At 37.1% G+C, this 19,855-nt stretch overlaps 2 protein-coding genes across 5 annotated transcripts; both read left to right on the top strand.

Annotated features, from left to right (window-relative positions):
* Nucleotides 1-516: 516 nt before the first annotated feature.
* On the top strand, nt 517-8,166 carry LOC113053068 (ras guanine nucleotide exchange factor F-like). Of its 3 annotated transcripts, XM_026217728.1 has the most exons (8): nt 517-659; nt 1,941-2,135; nt 2,269-2,351; nt 2,815-2,893; nt 3,191-3,237; nt 3,312-3,432; nt 3,574-3,754; nt 6,352-8,164. In XM_026217728.1, the coding sequence occupies exons 2-8, from the start codon at nt 1,973-1,975 to the stop codon at nt 6,944-6,946; spliced, it is 1,269 nt and encodes a 422-aa protein (XP_026073513.1). In that variant the 5' UTR covers nt 517-659; nt 1,941-1,972; the 3' UTR covers nt 6,947-8,164. The 3 variants fall into 3 exon arrangements, with proteins under 3 accessions (XP_026073513.1, XP_026073515.1, XP_026073514.1); XM_026217730.1 differs by lacking the exon at nt 517-659 and having other exon boundaries at nt 2,055-2,135; nt 2,303-2,351; nt 6,352-8,166; XM_026217729.1 differs by lacking the exon at nt 517-659 and having other exon boundaries at nt 2,071-2,131; nt 6,352-8,166.
* Nucleotides 8,167-9,151: 985 nt separating this feature from the next.
* Nucleotides 9,152-16,284, top strand: LOC113053067 (inhibin beta B chain). Of its 2 annotated transcripts, XM_026217727.1 has the most exons (3): nt 9,152-9,619; nt 9,724-10,047; nt 14,443-16,284. In XM_026217727.1, exons 2-3 carry the CDS (start codon nt 9,810-9,812, stop codon nt 15,222-15,224), a joined length of 1,020 nt encoding a protein of 339 aa, XP_026073512.1. In that variant the 5' UTR covers nt 9,152-9,619; nt 9,724-9,809; the 3' UTR covers nt 15,225-16,284. The 2 variants fall into 2 exon arrangements, with proteins under 2 accessions (XP_026073512.1, XP_026073511.1); XM_026217726.1 differs by having other exon boundaries at nt 9,152-10,047.
* The last annotated feature ends 3,571 nt before the right edge of the window (nt 16,285-19,855 follow it).

Raw genomic sequence — 19,855 nt, 5'->3', positions numbered from 1 at the left:
AATACTTTGGCGATGTAGGCAGCACTTGTAACATCAGTGATTTCTCTCACTGAATGACGTAGGTCCCAATGGAAATGCAGCTATACAGTACATATTCCAGAAGCTGAAGGTAATTCAGTAAGTGTGTATAAAAATGTTAACAGTTTAATAAACATTAAAATGTTTTTTTTTCAAAGGCTTGAGCTCACACATGGGCTGTGGCTCAATCACAGAAAACTCTAGAAAACAAGATTATGGCCAGGCTGCTTCAGAAATTTTACAGTAAACAGAAACAGTAAACATAAGGCCTAGCATAAAATTATTCGTTGATAACGTACCATCATAAATGTTTTCACAAATTTTACAAGTTCTCTTTTTACCCCTCTTCGGATAAAAGCATCTGCAAAATGAATACATTCTATACGAAATATTATATAAACAATAGGCCTATAATATAAATGTAAGTGTTCTGTTCTCGCGATTTTTGTTTTAAAAGTTGGAATGCGCTGTGTTCAGTAACAGCCAGAAACCCTTTTGAGAAAAAAGCAATCCACAGAAGATCCTTCTTCGCCCCTCCTCCTCGAGTAACGTTATTGGCATTGGCCACCATACTTCACATCATCGCTTATGTTTTCAGTGAAGCTCAAGGAAGGGCAGATATTCAGCTACGATTTTGAGCGGTAAGGGACTTTAATACTACATTTATTAACAACGCAATCTTAACAGTTCTATTACAGTCAGCAAAATTAGTCAGTTCCTCCTCGCGGTCATGTGACACTTTCCTTACCATGAAAACTCACATATAAACTTACTCGGCGACAACTGTAAAGCGATTTGGAAACAGTTTTCTTGGTTACATTAATATGCCCGTTACAAGTGCGAATTATATGTATTAAATGTAGTATAACAGACTTACGCTAGATAAAACAAGCCTATATGTGTTAAAAATCTCGGTGGTGAACAACATAAAAATAAAAGTAAAAAACATTTTTATGTATTTATTTATTTAGTCGAGAAAGGGTATTCTATTCTTGCTTAACTGTGTATGTTAAATTGTTTACTAAATTAATGTTGAATCGATGAATCCCTCATTAAATGTCACTTAACATCCCATATTGTTTGTTATATTTTTGGATATTTGACATGTTGAATTTATTTTTAAAACGGTTCACATCTGTTTAAAAAAATACTAAATGTCATATAAAGATTCAAACCATAATCAAACACATTCCAATTTCAATAGTAATACTGTATACTACAGGTAACGTACAGGAAATGTACAGGAAATGTTTGTAAACAACAGGAAATAACATCTGTGTCCAAGTAAACAATTAATTCATATTCTTTCTTTCTGTGTGTGTGTGTGTGTGTGTGTGTGTAAATACAGTGCACAACATAATACATACAAAAATATATTTTCTTAATAATTAGTAATTACTAATACAATTCATGGAAGATGGACAAATTTTAATGTATTAAACAAAAAACTAAAGGGTAATTGCTGAATTTGTTAAGTTTCAGAAGAGGTGCATTGATTTATGCTGTACACACACACACACACACACACATACATACATACAGTATATTTACATTGCAAAGTAGATGGCAACAAGTAACTGACTTTATGTGAATGAGTCATTCAATCAGTTCTGTTGCTCTATTTCTAATGTTGAAATATACAAGATTGTGTCTAAATGTACGTTTTTCCGTAATAATGTTTGTATTGAACTGCATAAAAGCAATTATAATTATATTATATGGTCCAAAATCTGCATTGTTGCTTACTAGAAATACTTGTCTTCTGGTCAAATATTTGCTCAACTCTTGTCTAATGTATTACTTAACGCCATAATAAAAATTCCTTTCATTGCAATATTCTTGTATTGCTGTTTCTGTACTATTCTTGTTAACCAGTCTTCATTAGTAGTCCCTATGTATTTCATTCTTGCTTTTCTCCGCAGAGATTAACCCATGAGACTCTCAGAGCCTGAGCATGAACCAGGGGAGAGGTGCTTGTTTGTGGACCTCAGTGCCTCAGCACTACCCCGCACCATGTGATCGTTACAAGCATGCGTCTTGTGCCTACAGAGGCCATGTTTACGTATTAGGTGGCAGAGAAAAATGCTCACTGAGAGATTTCTGGAAATATAATGTGGGTAAGTCATTGTTATTTATCTGCGGCTACCTCCTGCTTTGGATATTTCTGTTTGTTGTTACATAGTATATGGTTCCTGTTGCATTGATTGATTTCAATTTAGGAGAAATATATATATATATATATATTTGTAGTCTGTGACAAGTGGGCCATGCTTCCCTATGATAGCGAAGAAGCACCTGAAGAACTGGAGGAGCACACAATGGTAGCATATCAGGTAATTGCAACAAACTCACAACTGAGCATAAGGTGTTCACCAGTTGTGAGAAACAAGAGACTGTCAGTTTATCACATTTTCACTTTTTATTAAAAGCGTTCAATGTAAATCATGCTCTACATTCTAATGTCTCCATATATATATATATATATATATATATATATATATATATATATATATATATATATATATATATATATATATATATATATATATATATATGAAAGTAAAAGTGACGTGACAAGTGGCCAAGTATGGTGTCCCATACTCAAAATTTGTGCTCTGCATTTAACCTGTCCAAATGCACACACACACTGTAAGCACAAACCCGGAGCAGTTGGGGTGCCTTTTGCTGAACCTTTTGTTATTGAAGGTGGAAGACAGCACTGTATATTTCCACATATAACTTAAGTAATTTTTATGCACCAAAAAGAGTGAATTAATTTACCATTTTTCTTCTTAGGGGTTTATGTATGTCTTCGGAGGAATGCAAGACTCATCATATACTAACTCAAAAACACCTCTTTGGGTATTTGATACAGGTATTTTTTATTCAGTGCATGTTCAGTGGGGGTCCAACATTTCTGAGTCCACTAGACAATGCTTAAACAAAAAGTTTTATGTACGTTAGTTACTGTTATAAATTATTTGAATGGAATTTAACTTAAAAATTTAAAAAACAAAACATAAGTAACTTTCTGAATTTTTGCATTATTTGTTTTGGCATAAGTCATTTGTTTTATTGACAGCAGCACTTGTGCTGTATGAACGCAGATTGTGTTTTACCACAGTAATATGCCACTTTGTCATTCACGTCTTCAGTTTTATATTCTTTGCAGTTAAAGAGTGCTGGATTAACTGGAAAACAGGGAGTGAACCTTTACAGGTAAACATTTGTTTTTTTACAAGACCTACAGCTGAAACAGATGATTATTTTATTATAGTGAACTCTTATTGTAGGGAGTGACACCAGCAAACAGAAAAGGGCACAGTGCTGTTATCTTTGGGTCATCTATGTATGTCTACGGTGGATACATTGATATAAGAGGATCAACGAAGGAATTCTGGAAATTTGATTTTGGTGAGTGTTATAACATTCCATGGGATTTAAGTTTTTCAGTGAGCAAGCATCTTCTAAGACTAAATATTTATTTTAAAAGTCATGCATGATTTCTGTAATTTACAGATTGCTGAATGACCTTGCCAAATAATGATATTTTAGATTCTAGGGGGTGGTCGCTACTAAGCAGTGTACAAGGTGGGCCTGGTCCCAGACATGGTCACTCAGCTATGACATACCAGGATTCTATGTACCTTTATGGTGGCCTGCAGGGCCTGAGGGAACAGAAGGACCTGTGGAGCTGGAGTTCTGCCAGTCAAACCTGGAGCTGCATCAAATTCCAGTGAGTTTCTTTAATAACATCTATCTATCCATAACAAAAACCCTGATTTCCATACAAAAAATGAATAGATTTGGCCTCAACTTAGTTTAGCTTAACCTGTATTTCTGAAAGAGTTTTGTTTGACATAATAAGTAGGAAGCAATCACGTTGTGTTGGTATGCCTAAGCTTAAAACAACAACAGCACTACAGTTTGCAATACAGATGTTGTCTTACATCGTAACTACATTGCCGTCACACTGGATTATATTGCATCTCATGAGGCAGCGGCAGAAATTTAAAGCTGGAATGCGTGGCTTTATTCTGTGCTACCATATCCTCTGGTCTCAAAACTCAAAGAGGTGCATAGGCCAGCAGTATATAGTCATTTTCTGCTTGACTTTCACTTCACAACAAAGCCTTGTTTCTGCAAAGACATTAAGGATGTTTCCTACAAAACAAAGTTATGTTTTGTTACCATTTTACGTGGTGAGAGAAAGTGACAAAAAAGCTACACTAATTCAGACCTGAGCGGTAAGAATGAAACGGATTTCCAAAAATGAATAGGATTTCAAACTTCAAATGAATGTGGCTTGAAATGGATTTGTAAAAATCAGATTTCACCTAATTTTTTGCTGTTCAGACTTGCTAAATACCATCGGATTCCAATGGGATATGCACAAAAAAATCAGATTTGGACTGACATTCTGGACAAGAAGAAAGTATTCACACATTTCTTCACAGAGTTGTGTCCTGTTCCTATGAATTATTATTGTAGCATCATCTATTTCTGGTTAACTCAGCCCTAAATGGCACCTAAAAAATGTAGTTGGTCATTTTACAACATTATGCACTGTCTTACGTTTTAATGGAATAGTTCATCCAAAAATGAAAATTTACTCACCCTCAGGCCATCCAAGATGTAGATGAGTTTTTTCTTTTGAGAAATTTATTGTTACATAACTTACACACCAGTGGATCCTCTACAGTGAATGGATGCCACAGCTGATAAAAGCATCACAATAATCCACAAGTAATCCACACCACTCCAGTCCATTATTTAATGTTTTGTGAAGAGAAAATCTTTGTGTTTGTAAGAAACAAATCGATCAAGGCACTTCTGACCAAAATACCATTTCATAATCCATAATGACGCTTCCTCCAGTGAAAATTCACCCCCTGCTGTCCTATTAAAATTCACTTATATATTTGTTTAGAACTGTTTTGAATTGTAAACTGAGCTTTTTTGTGCATATTTCTCTCCTGATTCAGATGAGACTTTCTCACAGGAGAAAATAATATTATTGATGGAGAAGCAACGTTTTGAAGTTAAAGTACACCATTTGTGGATTGCTTACAATACATGTGGATTATTGTAATGCTTTTATCAGCTGTTTCATCTCTCAGTCTGACAGCACCCATTTATTGGGAAGTAAGTGATTTCTCATAATGTGTTCCGATGAAGAAACAAACCCATCTGTATCTTGGATGGTCTGAGGGTGACATTTGCTGAGCCATTTTCAGCATATTTTAGTTTTTGAACAAACTTTGCCTTTAAAGGGGTCAAATTAAGACATTTAAAATTTTCCTTTCTCTATGGAGTGTTACAAGCTCTTGGTGCATAAACACAATCTCTAAAGTTACAAAGACTATAGTCTCAAATCCAAAGAGATATTCTTTATAAAAGTTAAGAGTCAACCACTCCTACCTAAAATGGTTCATTCCATCATGCCCCCATGTCTACATCATGATGTGGGAAGATTTGCATATGTCACCCAAATGTTCACGCAAAGAAATAAGGTTTAACTTTTATTCTTGCTGTTTGGCGCCGGCACCATGTCCTGGAGATGCTGTGTTGTGAAAGCAAAACTACTTTGTTTGGCCTTCCAAAAGATGGCACAAACAGAAATCAGTGGTTAAGTTATATTTACAACACTGTTCCAGAACAGTTCAACCCAAATATTCAGATGTGTGCTGCGCATTTTGCGGAGGACAAGGACTGTTTCCTGTGACAGAAGCCTACAATGCCAGTGTCTGTTTCTATAAAGTGGGGCAATTCCAAATTTGCAAAGACAGTCTGGCGTTTCTGACTCACAGCCTGTAAGTACGTATTCATATGTAACCACTGATGACTGACTATTTGCCACTGATGATTCAAACGCAAGTTTTTTTATCATTATAATAAGTAATTATGTCCCCACTGGATGCAAAAAATGCCTTGTTTGTAATGGGTTTTATTGTTTTTGCCTCATCTCGTCGGGACATGGCATCAGAGTGTTAAGGGGCGTAACATTTCTGTTACACGCTTGAGGCATTCGGCCAATCAAAACGTACTGGATAGCTGGCAAATCAGAGCACACTTTGCTTTTTTAGAATGGTGATCTTTGTAAAAATCAACACGCTTCAGAAAGGCGGGGCATAGAGGAGAAACAATAATGTACAGTATGTGGAAAATAATGTGCTTTTTAAACCTTAAACCACATAAACATATTGCATTACACCAAATACACAAAATCAAGTTCTTTTTAGCAATATCATATAACCCCTTTAATGTTGTCATATAGTTTGTTTGTTTTGTTCCAGACATACACTTAAACTTTTCTGATCCCTTACTCTGCAGTTCAGGTCCTCCCAGGCTGGTTGGTCACTCTGCTGTATTGTTGAAGGACAGCATGCTCATCTTTGGTGGTGGGGAAACCCAGAGCTCTCCTCAGAGCAGCTTGTGGAGGTTCAACCTGGAAAAACAAACCTGGAAAAAGCTAGCATTGTTGCCTGGATCCCCCTCTCTGTGCCGGATCCATCACTGCAGCATTGGCCTAGGCAAGAGTTTCCAGCCAACAGTTCCAAACAGTGTCTATTTAAGGGAAATACCCAACTCTCACATCATCAATAACAGGCTAAGACCATTTAAGAACAAGTGCCAACCATCCCGCCCCAATTTGCATGAGCCCTGCATTGAGCTCAAGACTTTCCACATGGACATTAAGAAGCATTCACCAGATTTTAGTATTACACTGAAAGACACTAAGGTGAAAGGAAGCTGTCTCACCTTTGAGAACCAGGAGGCTATTAGTGAGAAGCGGAACAGTGTTGACCTGGCAGAAGACACCGAGGATGCCATGTTTCTCCATATGCCTGACTTGCTGTTAGTTCTGGGTGGTAAGCCTCTGCAAGGACAGCATGTGATTTCAGTGTGGCATATGACAGTGGCATAAATCTGTTGTTTATAGTGCATTCTACTTTCTCTGTGAGAAATTAATGGGCCTTAGCAACCATACTAATATCCTGTGGGAGAACAATTGAGTTCAGTCATGTACAAAGATTTCACACTGTCTGTAATTATTACTGTGACTCTGAGGAACCACATTCACTCTGAAAGGCACCAATTAGGGCTTTTATCTTCCACAGAATATGTCATTAGTTTCTGTAAGAGTTGGAGATGCTGGTTAACATTTTACTATGTATCAAAAACTTTATATTAAAGAGTCTTCACCAAGTGTGAAATACCTGTCAAAAAGGCTGATGTGAATGTTATTGCATGCTAGGAATCAATCCAAACATTGTCACGTTTTGTAATTTGCTTTGTTTGTGTTTTGTTAGATCCATGCATATTGCTGACAGAACACATTCATTTTCCTGCCTTTCCTGACATTGTTTCAGGATAGTTGCACTCGAATGCTTTAATAAGTAATGCATTACATGAGCAATGTATAATCCATTTGCAATAAGCTAAAATTTGTTGCTCTGCTAATGTTAAAACCAGCTCAAATCTTTATTTATTTTTTGATCTGTTTAAAACAGATATAAAACTAAATTTATAGCATATTTGTATTAAATATAACTAGCTTGACCAAAACATATTACAAAAATACAACTAATTTGAAAAAATGAGTAAACTATGCTTGTAGATCAGTAATACATTGTTATACATTGAACTGTACTTACATTTCTACATGCATGTAGTCTTTATTGCCACTTGAGGGCGACAGACTTCGCCAGTCACGCTACACAAAAATTCAACAAATGCACAAAACGTATAGATACACAGCATGCTCCAACAATCTCCTTGACACATTTGGGTTATTCTGCACAGTATTTCTTGTTTATTGAAATAAAAGACAGAAAAACACAGTTCACACCTGAAGGCTAAACAGACACAGACCATCATCCATATTTTTTATCTTCAATATTAATCTTCTATTATGAAAAATGTGACATAAGTCCAAGAGATTTTCCCATGGCAAGTGACAACCAAATTGGACAAGAACTGGACGATGGGTCATAATACAGCATATCCATTTTAAAATAGTATTGAACTGCATTTTGTAGAGAATTTATTGTTGTATATTTGGACAAATCATACATATAACGCTAAAAAAAGTGTTCATATATACTGATAATATGTATAAAGTCATGGTTTGTTCACTTTAGACTGCAAAGCTGGTATGGAGGTTGTATCTTCAGAAGTGGCACATATTCTCTGCAAAAAGGTGCTCTTATACAGTCTGTTTAATACTGCAGAGAGGCGGCATGAATACACAAGAATTACAATTGCAAAATATATTGTTATTACATTAACCTTTTAAATGATTTATGAATACAGTAACCAAAATAATTGAAATATTAAGTTGCATATTATAGTTCAATGTAGACTCAAATAATAATCATGAGGATAATCTATGAATACTCCAGATTTTACGACAAAATTATTTAAGATTTTGTTTAATACAAAAAAAAAAAAAAAAAAAATGCTAGAGCATGTAACGTGTATTTATTTTGTTGAAGCGATAGAGGGCGCCATATCACTTCAGGAAAAGTTGGCAACGCAAACCTATTAGCGCTACAAAAAGTCGATTAATACTGAGATGAACGGGCAAACAAAGCCACACTTGTGTGAATTTCTTGAAACTCGTATTAAGCCTTGCGAAAGCGTCTGCATTATTTATTTAAATATTACAGAAATGTATATGAAATTACGGACTATATGATTCTCATTAAACCAAAGGTTTTGCTTTGTTAGTTAATAATAATAATAACAACAATAATAATAACTAACAATAATAATAACTCGATGTGCAAATCTGACGTGAAAACAGCATGCACTGGCCATTTATATTATGCTTAAAAGATTTGCCCCGGTTTATTTATTTATTTATTGATTTATTTTAATTAGGAATCTGATTTCTGTTGCGTTATGAAAGCCACGCAAGTCTTGTATTTTCACAATAAAAAATAAAAAGTAAATGTGAGATGGTGTCACGTACAAGATCCAGAGGTAATGCACGCTAAAGTTTTTTTTTTTTTTTTTTTGGACTGATGCGCTCCGAGTTTGAGAGCCTAACCTGTTTTAGCGCATAATCCCCTCTATTGCAGTTGGTCGAGCGTCCCACGTGGTTTGAAGTATAAAAAAGTTTCAGCGCGAGGTGCTTTAGAGTCGTGTTTACACGAGAGTAAAGACCAAAGGACAACATCCCTCCTGAGGCTGAAGAAATACGCAAGAACACACACACAATACACATTACCATTACTGGGAGAAGAGGAGCCCGAGCAAAGACAAAGAGTGCACATTTGTCTTCAGACAAGAAAGTTTTTTTGACTACACTGACCTTTAAAGGAATACAAGACTAGAAACCGGTTTGTTTTGATTCTTTACACGCGTCAATTTGTCAGTTACCTTGGAGATGAGGAGACGTTTTCGCGCTTCAATTAAGACTTAGGTTTTCGCGACTGGCCCTCGTTATTACTCAGTGTGTTTACAGGGCGATAAAACACACACTTTCTGCGAACGTCTTACAAAAGTGACCGCGAGCATGATGATGAATGGACATCTGTCAGAGGAGGTTGTTGGAAGTACAACTCTGTTCGGTTTATAGTCAAATTGTTTTACGGTAGGAATTCATGAACTGATTTGTTTGTTGAATCTACACGTTATTTAAGAAAATGAGTATCCCCATCCTCTCTGTGACCTGTTTAATGGCTTGCATACTCTCAGTTCAGTGTAGTCTGGGAGCTGAGACAGTGTCTCAGGAGTCTCAGTGCGCTTCTTGTGGACTCGGGCATCCGGATGAGTCGGGGCGAATGGACACAGACTTTCTGGAGGCGGTTAAAAGGCACATATTGAACCGACTGCAGATGAGAGAGAGACCAAATATCACTCATCCCATTCCTAAAGCTGCCATGGTAACGGCGCTGCGCAAACTTCACGCGGGTAAAGTTCGAGAGGACGGGAGGGTTGAAATTCCCAACTTGGATGGACATGCTGCCTACAACGAGGTCCAAGAAGAAACGTCGGAAATAATTAGTTTCGCCGAGTCAGGTGTGTACAAGATCTCGAATGATCCATTGTTACTTTTACTATATAGGAAATTTCACATTATGTATTTATTGTATTTATTTTTGTATTTTGTATATTTTATAATATTCAAGCATATTTTATATTTTGAAACACCCTAAACTTGGAAAAAAATGTCTCTCCAGATAGGGGTAATTAAATGTACAAGTACAAATTATTTATAAATCTTGGCTTTGGTATTTGGAGGAGCCTACATTTATTTTGGGGGCATGTAAGTAATTCATTTATCGCAAAACGTGCTTGGAATGTACAGAATATACAAGTATTACAAGTGTAATATTTAATTAACAGGTAAAATTGTTCTCAAAGTACAGTATTAGCAGTGGTGTCAGTAGACGATGAGACTTTACTGTAACATCCAGTGGGTTTGCTTCAAAATTGAATTATATTACTAGAATTATATAACTGAATTTCTTTGAGGGGTTAATGACACATGCATCATAATCTATTTTTCTATGATGTAACTGGACTGGAGCAATCAGAACACATGACCCTCTCTTAACATATCATTAGATATGCTGACAGAAAATCATAAGTAGTTTGTCAAATTGTGATCTTTGCTAGGTTGGTGTTGAGACAATTAAAATCCTAGAACATCCCCGGGAACGCCAAGAGAGCATCAAAAACATGGCAATCAAAGTATTACAGATAATTCGTTAATAAGAGGGCAAGAACATTTTCACGCCTTCTGACAGACAATACAGCCATACACTTCTTTTGTTAGAACTAATAAAAACCAATGTCTTTTATTGAATTATTCATTGCTTTGAAGTGTCATGGACAACCTGGAAATATGAGGTCTGAAAAAAGTAATAGAAATATACTGATTGTAAATTCAGTTTTATTTTATTTTATTTTTTATGCTGCAACCCTGAATGCAGGACTAAGTCTTGAAAATTAATTGGTCAAAAAGGGTGGGGAAGTGATGACGATTTCTGTATTTCATTTTATTGACCAGTTCATCAATTATAGATCTATGGTACAGTTCAGTTTACAGGAGAATGTATGGAGCTTGTTAAGTGTTAAAGAAAAACACATGGATTAACCCTTCTGTACATTTTTAATTGTGTCAATCAAGTTTGCATGAGCAAAAGGACATTAATAGAAGAAATACATCTAGAATATGGATCTAGAATATGGTCATGCAGAATAAGGCATTAATATGTGCTTAAAGGTCTAATAAACAGGTTATGTGCTAGTAATATGCATGTTAATAAGCAACTAGCTAATAGTGAACAGAGTTCCCTAAAAAAGCGTTACCCAGATTTTTATATAGACAATCATAATCTATCTTCATTATGGACAAGGATAGTTTATATGGAGATATGTAAATGTTTTAATGACTTTTTTTTAAAGAGTTGTCCAATATCTCAGATTTGACACACATTTAAGCTTGTAAAACTGGCTTCTTTTTCTTCTATTCTCGCACACTGTGCAGCACAATTAGCTTGGACATTATCCGAACTTCTTGCTCCAATAAGAATGATCTGAACACACTAATGACAGTGCAACAAAAGGCGGCAATTATTAAGAGAGTACTGTGAGTTCTTGCTAAACCCAATATGTCAACATTGGGAACAAAAACAACAAAAGAAATCACTCAGAATAATGTATGAGACATTTGAGTCGTTGTGGGTGACAGAGAGGCTGGACTACTTATATCCTACTCTGAAAATGAATTTCAAATATCAAAGCTTGATCAGGCCTCTTTGCAGTGTCCCCTATTATTTACAACAACTTTGAACCACTGAGCAACAATGCATCATGAAACTGGCTCTCTGAACCCCCATCTGCCTCAAGGCCAGCTGGCGCTAACCCCTCAAGTGAGGGCTGCCGGCCAGGGCATAGAATTAGGACAACCCAAGATCCATTCTGCTCAGAGGTACAAAAAGAGGAATTTGTGAGGTATGTAATGTGCAAATCACTGCAGCTGCAGGCAGTTGAGTTGTCTCATGTGTTGCATGCTCTTCCCTGCATTTACGTGGTATGACTGCAAGTCAGAAGGCGGCTCCCATCTTGCTCCATGCTTTAGGAGAGCAATAAGAAGAGGGCTGCCAAGGTACAGGAGAGGACGGCTGCCAATTTCAGGTCTCTATTGACACTGTCCTATGGGCCATTTCAGAAGTATTTGGTGTCCCGTAGCCACAGGAGCGGAGCGGTAGATGCTTGCTTCTCATTTGTCAGCATAACCATTCAGACTCACTGAACTCTTCAGAACCAGTTCATCACAGGGTATTAAGACTTCATTATTAGACATTATTCAGCATGGCACAGTGTCCATGAGGTCAAAGAGCCAAATTGATCTCTTTAGAATTTTTTAGTTTTTTGACATTTGATCCAAAAAAGGAAATTAGAGCCTGTAGTGCTAACTGATTGGCACACGGTCAAAATCTAATCAGGCAGCATGCCATGGTCTTGATCTTATTGATCTTCGACAAGCAGTACACATTAAGCATTTTAAGCATGAGAGCATTCTTCAGTGAAACACAGAAACAAAGCTAATGTCCATTTTTTTCAAAAGTTAATTTGCCTGTGCTCTGTTTGACAAAAAATAAAAGTATCAACAAAATAAAAACACCTAGACTGTATGCTACTTTTTTTTTTTCATTGTATTACGGGTACAAGTAGATATATTCTTCATCTCTCACCATTTATTCCCAACAATGTCTGGGAAATAGCTTCTTTTTTTTCTTTTCTTTTTTTAAATTAGATCTTAAGGGCCTACACCAAAACAAAAATCTCAAATGCATTGCTGAAATAAATATTTGTCAGTTTGCATACTTTTGCTCACAGGAGAAGATAACGGTTGAACAGCCACAGGGAATCACAGGATGCAGCAGAAGCAACAAGCTAAACAAACTTGAAATAGTCAATTTTTAAGTGTTCTTCATTTATTAGTTATTATGCAAATATGTTGAAAGAATTCTGATGAGCCAAACTGATGTAGGTAAGTGTTGATAATTATGGGAATAAAGTATGCCACAACACTGACATCATCTCGTCTCCCTGCTCACACAGCCTTGCAGGGTGTGAAGTGGACAAAGCCTTGTTTGACTAGATTCACATTAAGCAGGAGCTGTTGAGACAGGTTCTGAGCACATGGCCATACAAGTATATGTGTATCCCGGGGGTATTTAAAGGGAGGTAAACGAGGTGAAATGGTGGAGTAATCAGTTCAGTCAGTGTGTTCCCTATCATCACAGTACATACATGTTCACACCTGACACCTCTCCAGGGCTGATTCTCTGTCACTGATGAACTTTGACTATGTGTGTGCACTGTGTGATATAAAAGGATTGGCTCCCAGCAAATTAGTCTTGACAGTCTTGTTTAAAACACAAAAACAAAACAAAAAACGCACTGCTTGTCACTAGTGTGTTTGAAAGCAGGTCACAAACTAGATGTCTTAGCATAACCAGATTATTTATTTTTCTGAAAAGTTATGCAGGTTGATTCACTTATTAACAATATCATACAGCAAGAATAACTATTATAACATTTTGACAGCACACTGTATGATCCAAATCATTACTGATATGTTTGAAGTTTTGAACATGCTTTCGAGTCTATAATTTTTTACAAATTAAAAGAAAAAAAGCAGAGAGAGTGCATGTAAAGTCACTGTTACTCCATGTGAGGTCAGGCTGTCAACTGAAGAAGCCACCCTTTGTGGCAAGTTGTTGACATTAACTAATCTGTTGGCAAACATGGTTGTTTTACCATTTCAAAACCTGCCAATATTAAACAGCTCTGGCATTCAAATTAGGATTACAGAGAATATGATTAATTTGCAACTTTCAGCATCAAGTGAATTTCTCTAATTTTCTGGGTGGTCAAAAGAATCTTTACAATCAATTTACAACAGCAAAAAAGCTCTGCATCTTGGACTTTCCAAATACCATTTGCTACACAATTGTATTTAGAAAGTCGGCAGTGTGATGTAAATGCCTCACCATGCTTCTCATTTGAAGGGCACACGCTCAATGCTGGGCTGTGCCACAGCAGTCTCCTAATACCTCTCGCAGTGCATTGTGTTGTCAGTCTTTCGGCTTCAGAAGCTCTGGGTTTTCACAGTACTCCCTGTGAACTCAATGAACCCCCTGGGGCAAGACCCATGTCCAACCCCCCCACCCTTCCACATGGCCCAACATCTTCAGCCCAAACCATGAGTCCAACTGGACTTGGGCCCAGAACTGTGGCATCTAGTCTTATCTGGAAAAGTTAAGTGGTTTTTGTCAGCGAATGTGGCTAAGGAGACCTGTTTGTGTTATTTCAAATGTGAGAAAAGACATAAATTAGTGTATTTTTTAATAAATAGTTGCTACTTGAGAATTAACAAACGTCTGCGGTCTCTTACAGATGATGTGACTCCATCGAAGTCCAGCCTCTACTTCTTAATTTCCAATGAGGGGAATCAGAACCTCTACGTGTTGCAGGCAAACCTTTGGCTGTACTTCAAGCTGTTGCCAGGTACTCAGGAAAAAGGAGTGCGACGGAAGGTGATGGTGAGAGTTCACTACTATGAGCCTGGAGGGCAGAACATGCACTGGCCCATGATGGAAAAACGTGTGGAGTTGAAGCGCAGTGGCTGGCACACCTTCCCTGTGTCCGAGGCCGTACGTGAAATGCTGGCAAAAGGGGGTCGTCGGCAGGACCTTGACATTCACTGCGATGGCTGCGAGGCTGCCAACGTTCAGCCCATCCTGGTTGACCCAAACGATCCCTCACACCGACCCTTCCTGGTGGTCCATGCCCAGCAGGCGGACGGGAAACACCGTATCCGAAAGCGAGGCCTGGAGTGTGACGGCACCAATGGAGGTTTGTGCTGCCGACAGCAGTTTTACATTGACTTCCGGCTCATTGGCTGGAACGACTGGATCATCGCGCCAGCAGGGTACTATGGGAACTACTGTGAAGGCAGCTGCCCTGCTTTCTTGGCAGGAGTTCCAGGTTCTGCCTCATCATTTCACACAGCAGTAGTAAACCAGTACCGCATGAGAGGCATGAGTCCTGGTTCAGTCAACTCCTGCTGCATACCCACCAAACTCAGCACCATGTCCATGCTCTACTTCGATGACGAATACAACATCGTCAAGCGTGACGTGCCTAACATGATCGTGGAGGAGTGTGGCTGTGCCTGAAGAAAATCTATTTTAGGACATGTTATGAAGGCAGTGACAGTCATATTTATGGTCTTTTTGAACCACGTGCATATAGATTATGTTAATATTTGTACACTCACAAAGAATAGTGTGTGCAGTGTGCATCAAGCAGTAGATGAATGACAGGTAGGTGAACAAAAAGGCTTTAGGATGGTTAGGGAAAGGGAACACCACATGGCTTTTCTCTAGTTTGCCATTTCTAGACTTAAAAAAAAAATGTCTCAATACTTTCCTCTCCAACAGCAAAAAGGAGACAAACTGGTATCACACTTTGACATAAGTACTTAGAGACTGTTGTACAAGCACTGACATATCTCCTACTTCAGAACACCAGCACTTCAACAGCTTGTTTAAGACAATATGACAAATCATTCCAGCTGATGTGGAGATTTCCAAATCAGTGTGTCATCTTCCCTTTGGTCCCCTAGAGGCATTCCCACAGCAAGGACTCCAGTTGTCTGCGGCATTGATAAATCTGTTGTGAGGCTTCTACACAAACTGTAAGCACCTCTGGACAAGATCATCTTGAAACTAAAACCACTTCTGGCATTCTACTAATACGTGCACATCTTGATTGTAGCTGACTGCATAACTAGATCTTGAGGTCTAACCGGTAGAGTGCAAACTTCCCCACTTCCTTCATCTGCACACTTCAGTGGCTGACAAGTGCTCGCAGCGGTGTGCGTTCCGCGGAGCCGCTTCCATTCTGTCCAGCTGGTTTACAGGGAGTACAGCACTTGCGACAACTCTCGAAATGCACCATTTAAAGCACTAGCATATTGCAAAGCCTTCAAAAGGGTACATAGATGTGGACCTACCCTTGCCCATAGTCCTTTTAATATAAAGTGCCGCATGAACTATGCAATGTATAGTAATCCTGAACTATTTAAAAAAAAAAAAAAAAAACTGAATTCTTCTTTCTGATTATCTTTAACTCTTTATCAATACTTGAAATGTGATCTTTCGCTTGTTTTCCAAAGCGGATGATTGTTACGATGTTTGCACTGAAAAGTTGCGGGATTAGTAAAAAAAAAAAAAATGCCATTGAAAATGATATTTTTGTAGTAAAACTGAATTTTGTGAAAAATGTATTGTACCTAATTAATTGTACCAAAGCGGCCAATATTTTAGCTATTACAATAAGGTGGCAAGGCCATTCCAATATTTGTAAAGTAATTGTTGATACTTCTCAAGAGGCCTAATGATCAGGGTACAACATTATGGATTTCATTTGTAACTCTGTCTAATTTTTTTATACTGTGTACAGAAAACTGATGAACACAATCTCTTCCTTGTCTTTAATTTTCCAGTCTACTATTTAATGAGATTTATTACTTAGCTGATGTTGCAGTGTCATTTAATTAAATGGACATCATCTCTGTACAGATTATGCAAAATAAAAATATTCTTTCTTAAATATTTTGCAACTTTAAAATAAATTCTTACTTTGCATTCTTGTGAACAAGTTGCTTTTAACAGTGTCAAAACTATGACGCAGATTGTTCAGACAGTCCCACTGTTGCATGCATGTAAAAGAATATACCTTTTTTTCTTTTTTTCTCTCTCTTTTGAAGTTGAGATTACAAGTCAGAGGAAGCAGTCTTGCAACCACTGCAGTTCTATGCAGTGTTCTGCAAAGCCTGCAAAAATGCTTGGTTTAGACAATGAGATCACAATGCCTGAAACCTCATAGAGATATTGATCAACAAATTATGATAGAATCAGCATATATATATATATATATATATATATATATATATATATATATATACAAACCAGTTAACATCTTGCACATAAATATAATGACTGCGCTCCATGGTTTCAATATTTGTCATTCTTATTAAATTCTTGGCTCAGAGGCAAAAGGGCTCTCACTGTGCAACATGTAGGCACAGAGACTGATTACATCAGATTGGGTCCCCTGGAAGCACAATCAACATATACTGCCTTTTCTGAGCTCTAGAGGTATAGATGCAAAACTCGCAGCATTAAAATACCTAAAAGACCACCGCACCTACCAAAGGTCTGGGGTGTATCAGCTGAATCCTAGTTCAATACTGCAAAACAAAAGCTTTCCAAAACATACCGCATAACACAGTCAATTACCTGTCTAAGTGTTCCTGTCTTGCATACGTCAAGAAAAGCAGTTAAAGTGGTGTGAAAAATTACATGTTTATAAAAGTCCTCAAAATGACAGCACAAGAATGATGGAGTTAGAACTGACACCCACATGTAACAAAAATAAATATTCCAGTTTTAATCTCTTAGTTATGGAGGTTTATATATATATATATATATATATATATATATATATATACACACACACATGTATTTGTTTGTGTAGGTGGGTGTTCGGGTGTGAGAAAAGTACGAGAGACTTTAGGAAAGAAACTGCAGCAGGTAGAGAGGTACAGGCAGAGCTGTCTCATCATGTAGCGGAGTGTTAACAGTGCCGCCATGACTGCTGGAATGTTAATGACACCATAGCTATGCTGCAGGCAAACTCATGAAGCCACACACAAGTTAAGAAAACACCTCAAACCATCTCACATGACAAAACACATACAATACAATCTGTAAACACCAACTGAGGTTAACAGGTGTCAAAAGGTTTATGGTGATTAAATCAAAAGCAAAACAACATATAGACACATACTTGGCATAATCTGACATTAAAATGGTCATTATTATAGGTAAAAATGCTTATAATTTCAGAAGTCCACATATGGTTCTACAGGGTTCACATGCACTTGAAATCTATATTTTAGATATATTTATTTAATTATGAATCGTTATATTATAATTTCTGTGGTAGCAAATTGCATGAAAAAAAAAAAAATATATATATATATATATATATATATATATATATATATATATATATATATATATATATATATATATATATATATATATATATATATATATACCACTACATTTCTTTAAAGAAATTTATCCTTTTATTAAACAATGATGCATTAAATTGATCAAATCACAGTGATGTCTTTTACATTGTTATAAAAAAAAAAAAATTCACCGTTTCCACAAGTGCTTTCAGCACTGATAATACTAAGAAATGTTTCTTGAGCATCAGATCAGCTTATAGTATTAGAATGATTTCTGATTCTGAAGGATCATGTGACTCTGAAGACTGGAGTAATGACTGGGAAAATTCAGCTTTACCATCACAGGAATAAATTACATTTTAATATATATTAAAACAGAAAGCATATACTTTAAAGTGTAATAATATTTCACAATATTGCTGTCTTTTCAGTTTTTTTTTTAATCAAATAAACAGCCTCGTTGAGCATAAGAGACTTCTATCAAAAACAATAAAACATTGTACCATCCCCAAACTTGTAAACGCTATTGTAAAATACTTTTTATTATTCTGAAAATGTGAAAAACATGCAACTTATTATTATAGAAATGTGTAGTGTTTTATTAATTGCACTTACTGAGCAGCAGCATTTACGCTTTGAGTGCATGTGAGACAAAAGAAGTAAGTAAGCTTGAGAGAATTTAAACAAACTAAAACTAATCATTCTTCCCCCTTTTATGTCACATTTAAATGCTGGTTGAAATTTTGACCCTAATTGACCTCCACAAGGCCTGTGAACTCTCAGAGGGGGATTACAGGCCATGTAAAAAGGTTTGGGAACATGAAAGCATGCTTGAGTGGCCCAATGAGCAGAAAGTTCATTAATTCAGCATTTTTATCCAACGTCTGCTCACCTAAGCTACTATAGACATGGAAAAAATCTTAAATGGATAATTATACAAAAAGATCATTCCTAACCATCATGCTCGAAGGAAACACCTTTTACTCTGAAGGGAAACAACCTAAGGTTTGTCACTCTCCACCTCCCTTCTCTACTCCACATTGACCCCTTGACTCCTTGAGCACTAGCGTAGATTCAAGCCCACAAAGCTTCCATTTGTGCCGTGGTTCTACCTAGTACTGGCTGGGGGATCAGGGATCAACGAGGGTCACCTCTATAGGGAATCTAGGAGAGAGTCGCCACTGTGAAAGAGCTGATATTATAGTGTAAGGCATGAAAAGCGCAACTAAACAACACAGAATACCCACAGTCAATCACCCCTTACCCTATGTCTGGTATCCAAAACTCATTTCATATCCATCACAGACGAACATGATGTTGATGTTGGCTTTGCTCTGGCCATTGGCTGAGCTAAGTGAGGCTGCTTTGTGGCAGCATTCTGAAGGATGGGATTATTTTAACCTTTGGAGAACGGAAGAAAGACTGAAAGAAGACTTGTACTTGGGAGTAATTCCCCGTGTGTATGCCGTAGTTAAAAGCTTAGCCAAAACAGCTGGCCTTTTGTTCAGCCAGGCAGAGTTTCTCCCCACATTCATGTGACTTGGTGCATGCCAGGACTGAAACCACTGACGGTGATAGTGACAATGATGAGCACAAGTGAAACTGCAGCACGGCTCTGCCTTCAAGTTCACAGACAAAAGCCTGCGACTCTCTGATCTCACAACACAAGGAAAATATGGGGGAAAATAAGGGCATATTCGGATCGCCGAACACACTGTGTGTTTGTTAAAGAGGGAATTCCATTGGAGGGGATTTCAGGTGTGG

Source organism: Carassius auratus, chromosome 34 (genome assembly GCF_003368295.1).
Source record: "Carassius auratus strain Wakin chromosome 34, ASM336829v1, whole genome shotgun sequence".
Taxonomy (NCBI): domain Eukaryota; kingdom Metazoa; phylum Chordata; class Actinopteri; order Cypriniformes; family Cyprinidae; genus Carassius; species Carassius auratus.
Note: the sequence above shows the minus strand (reverse complement) of the source record. Positions and strands in the feature narration are given on the sequence as shown.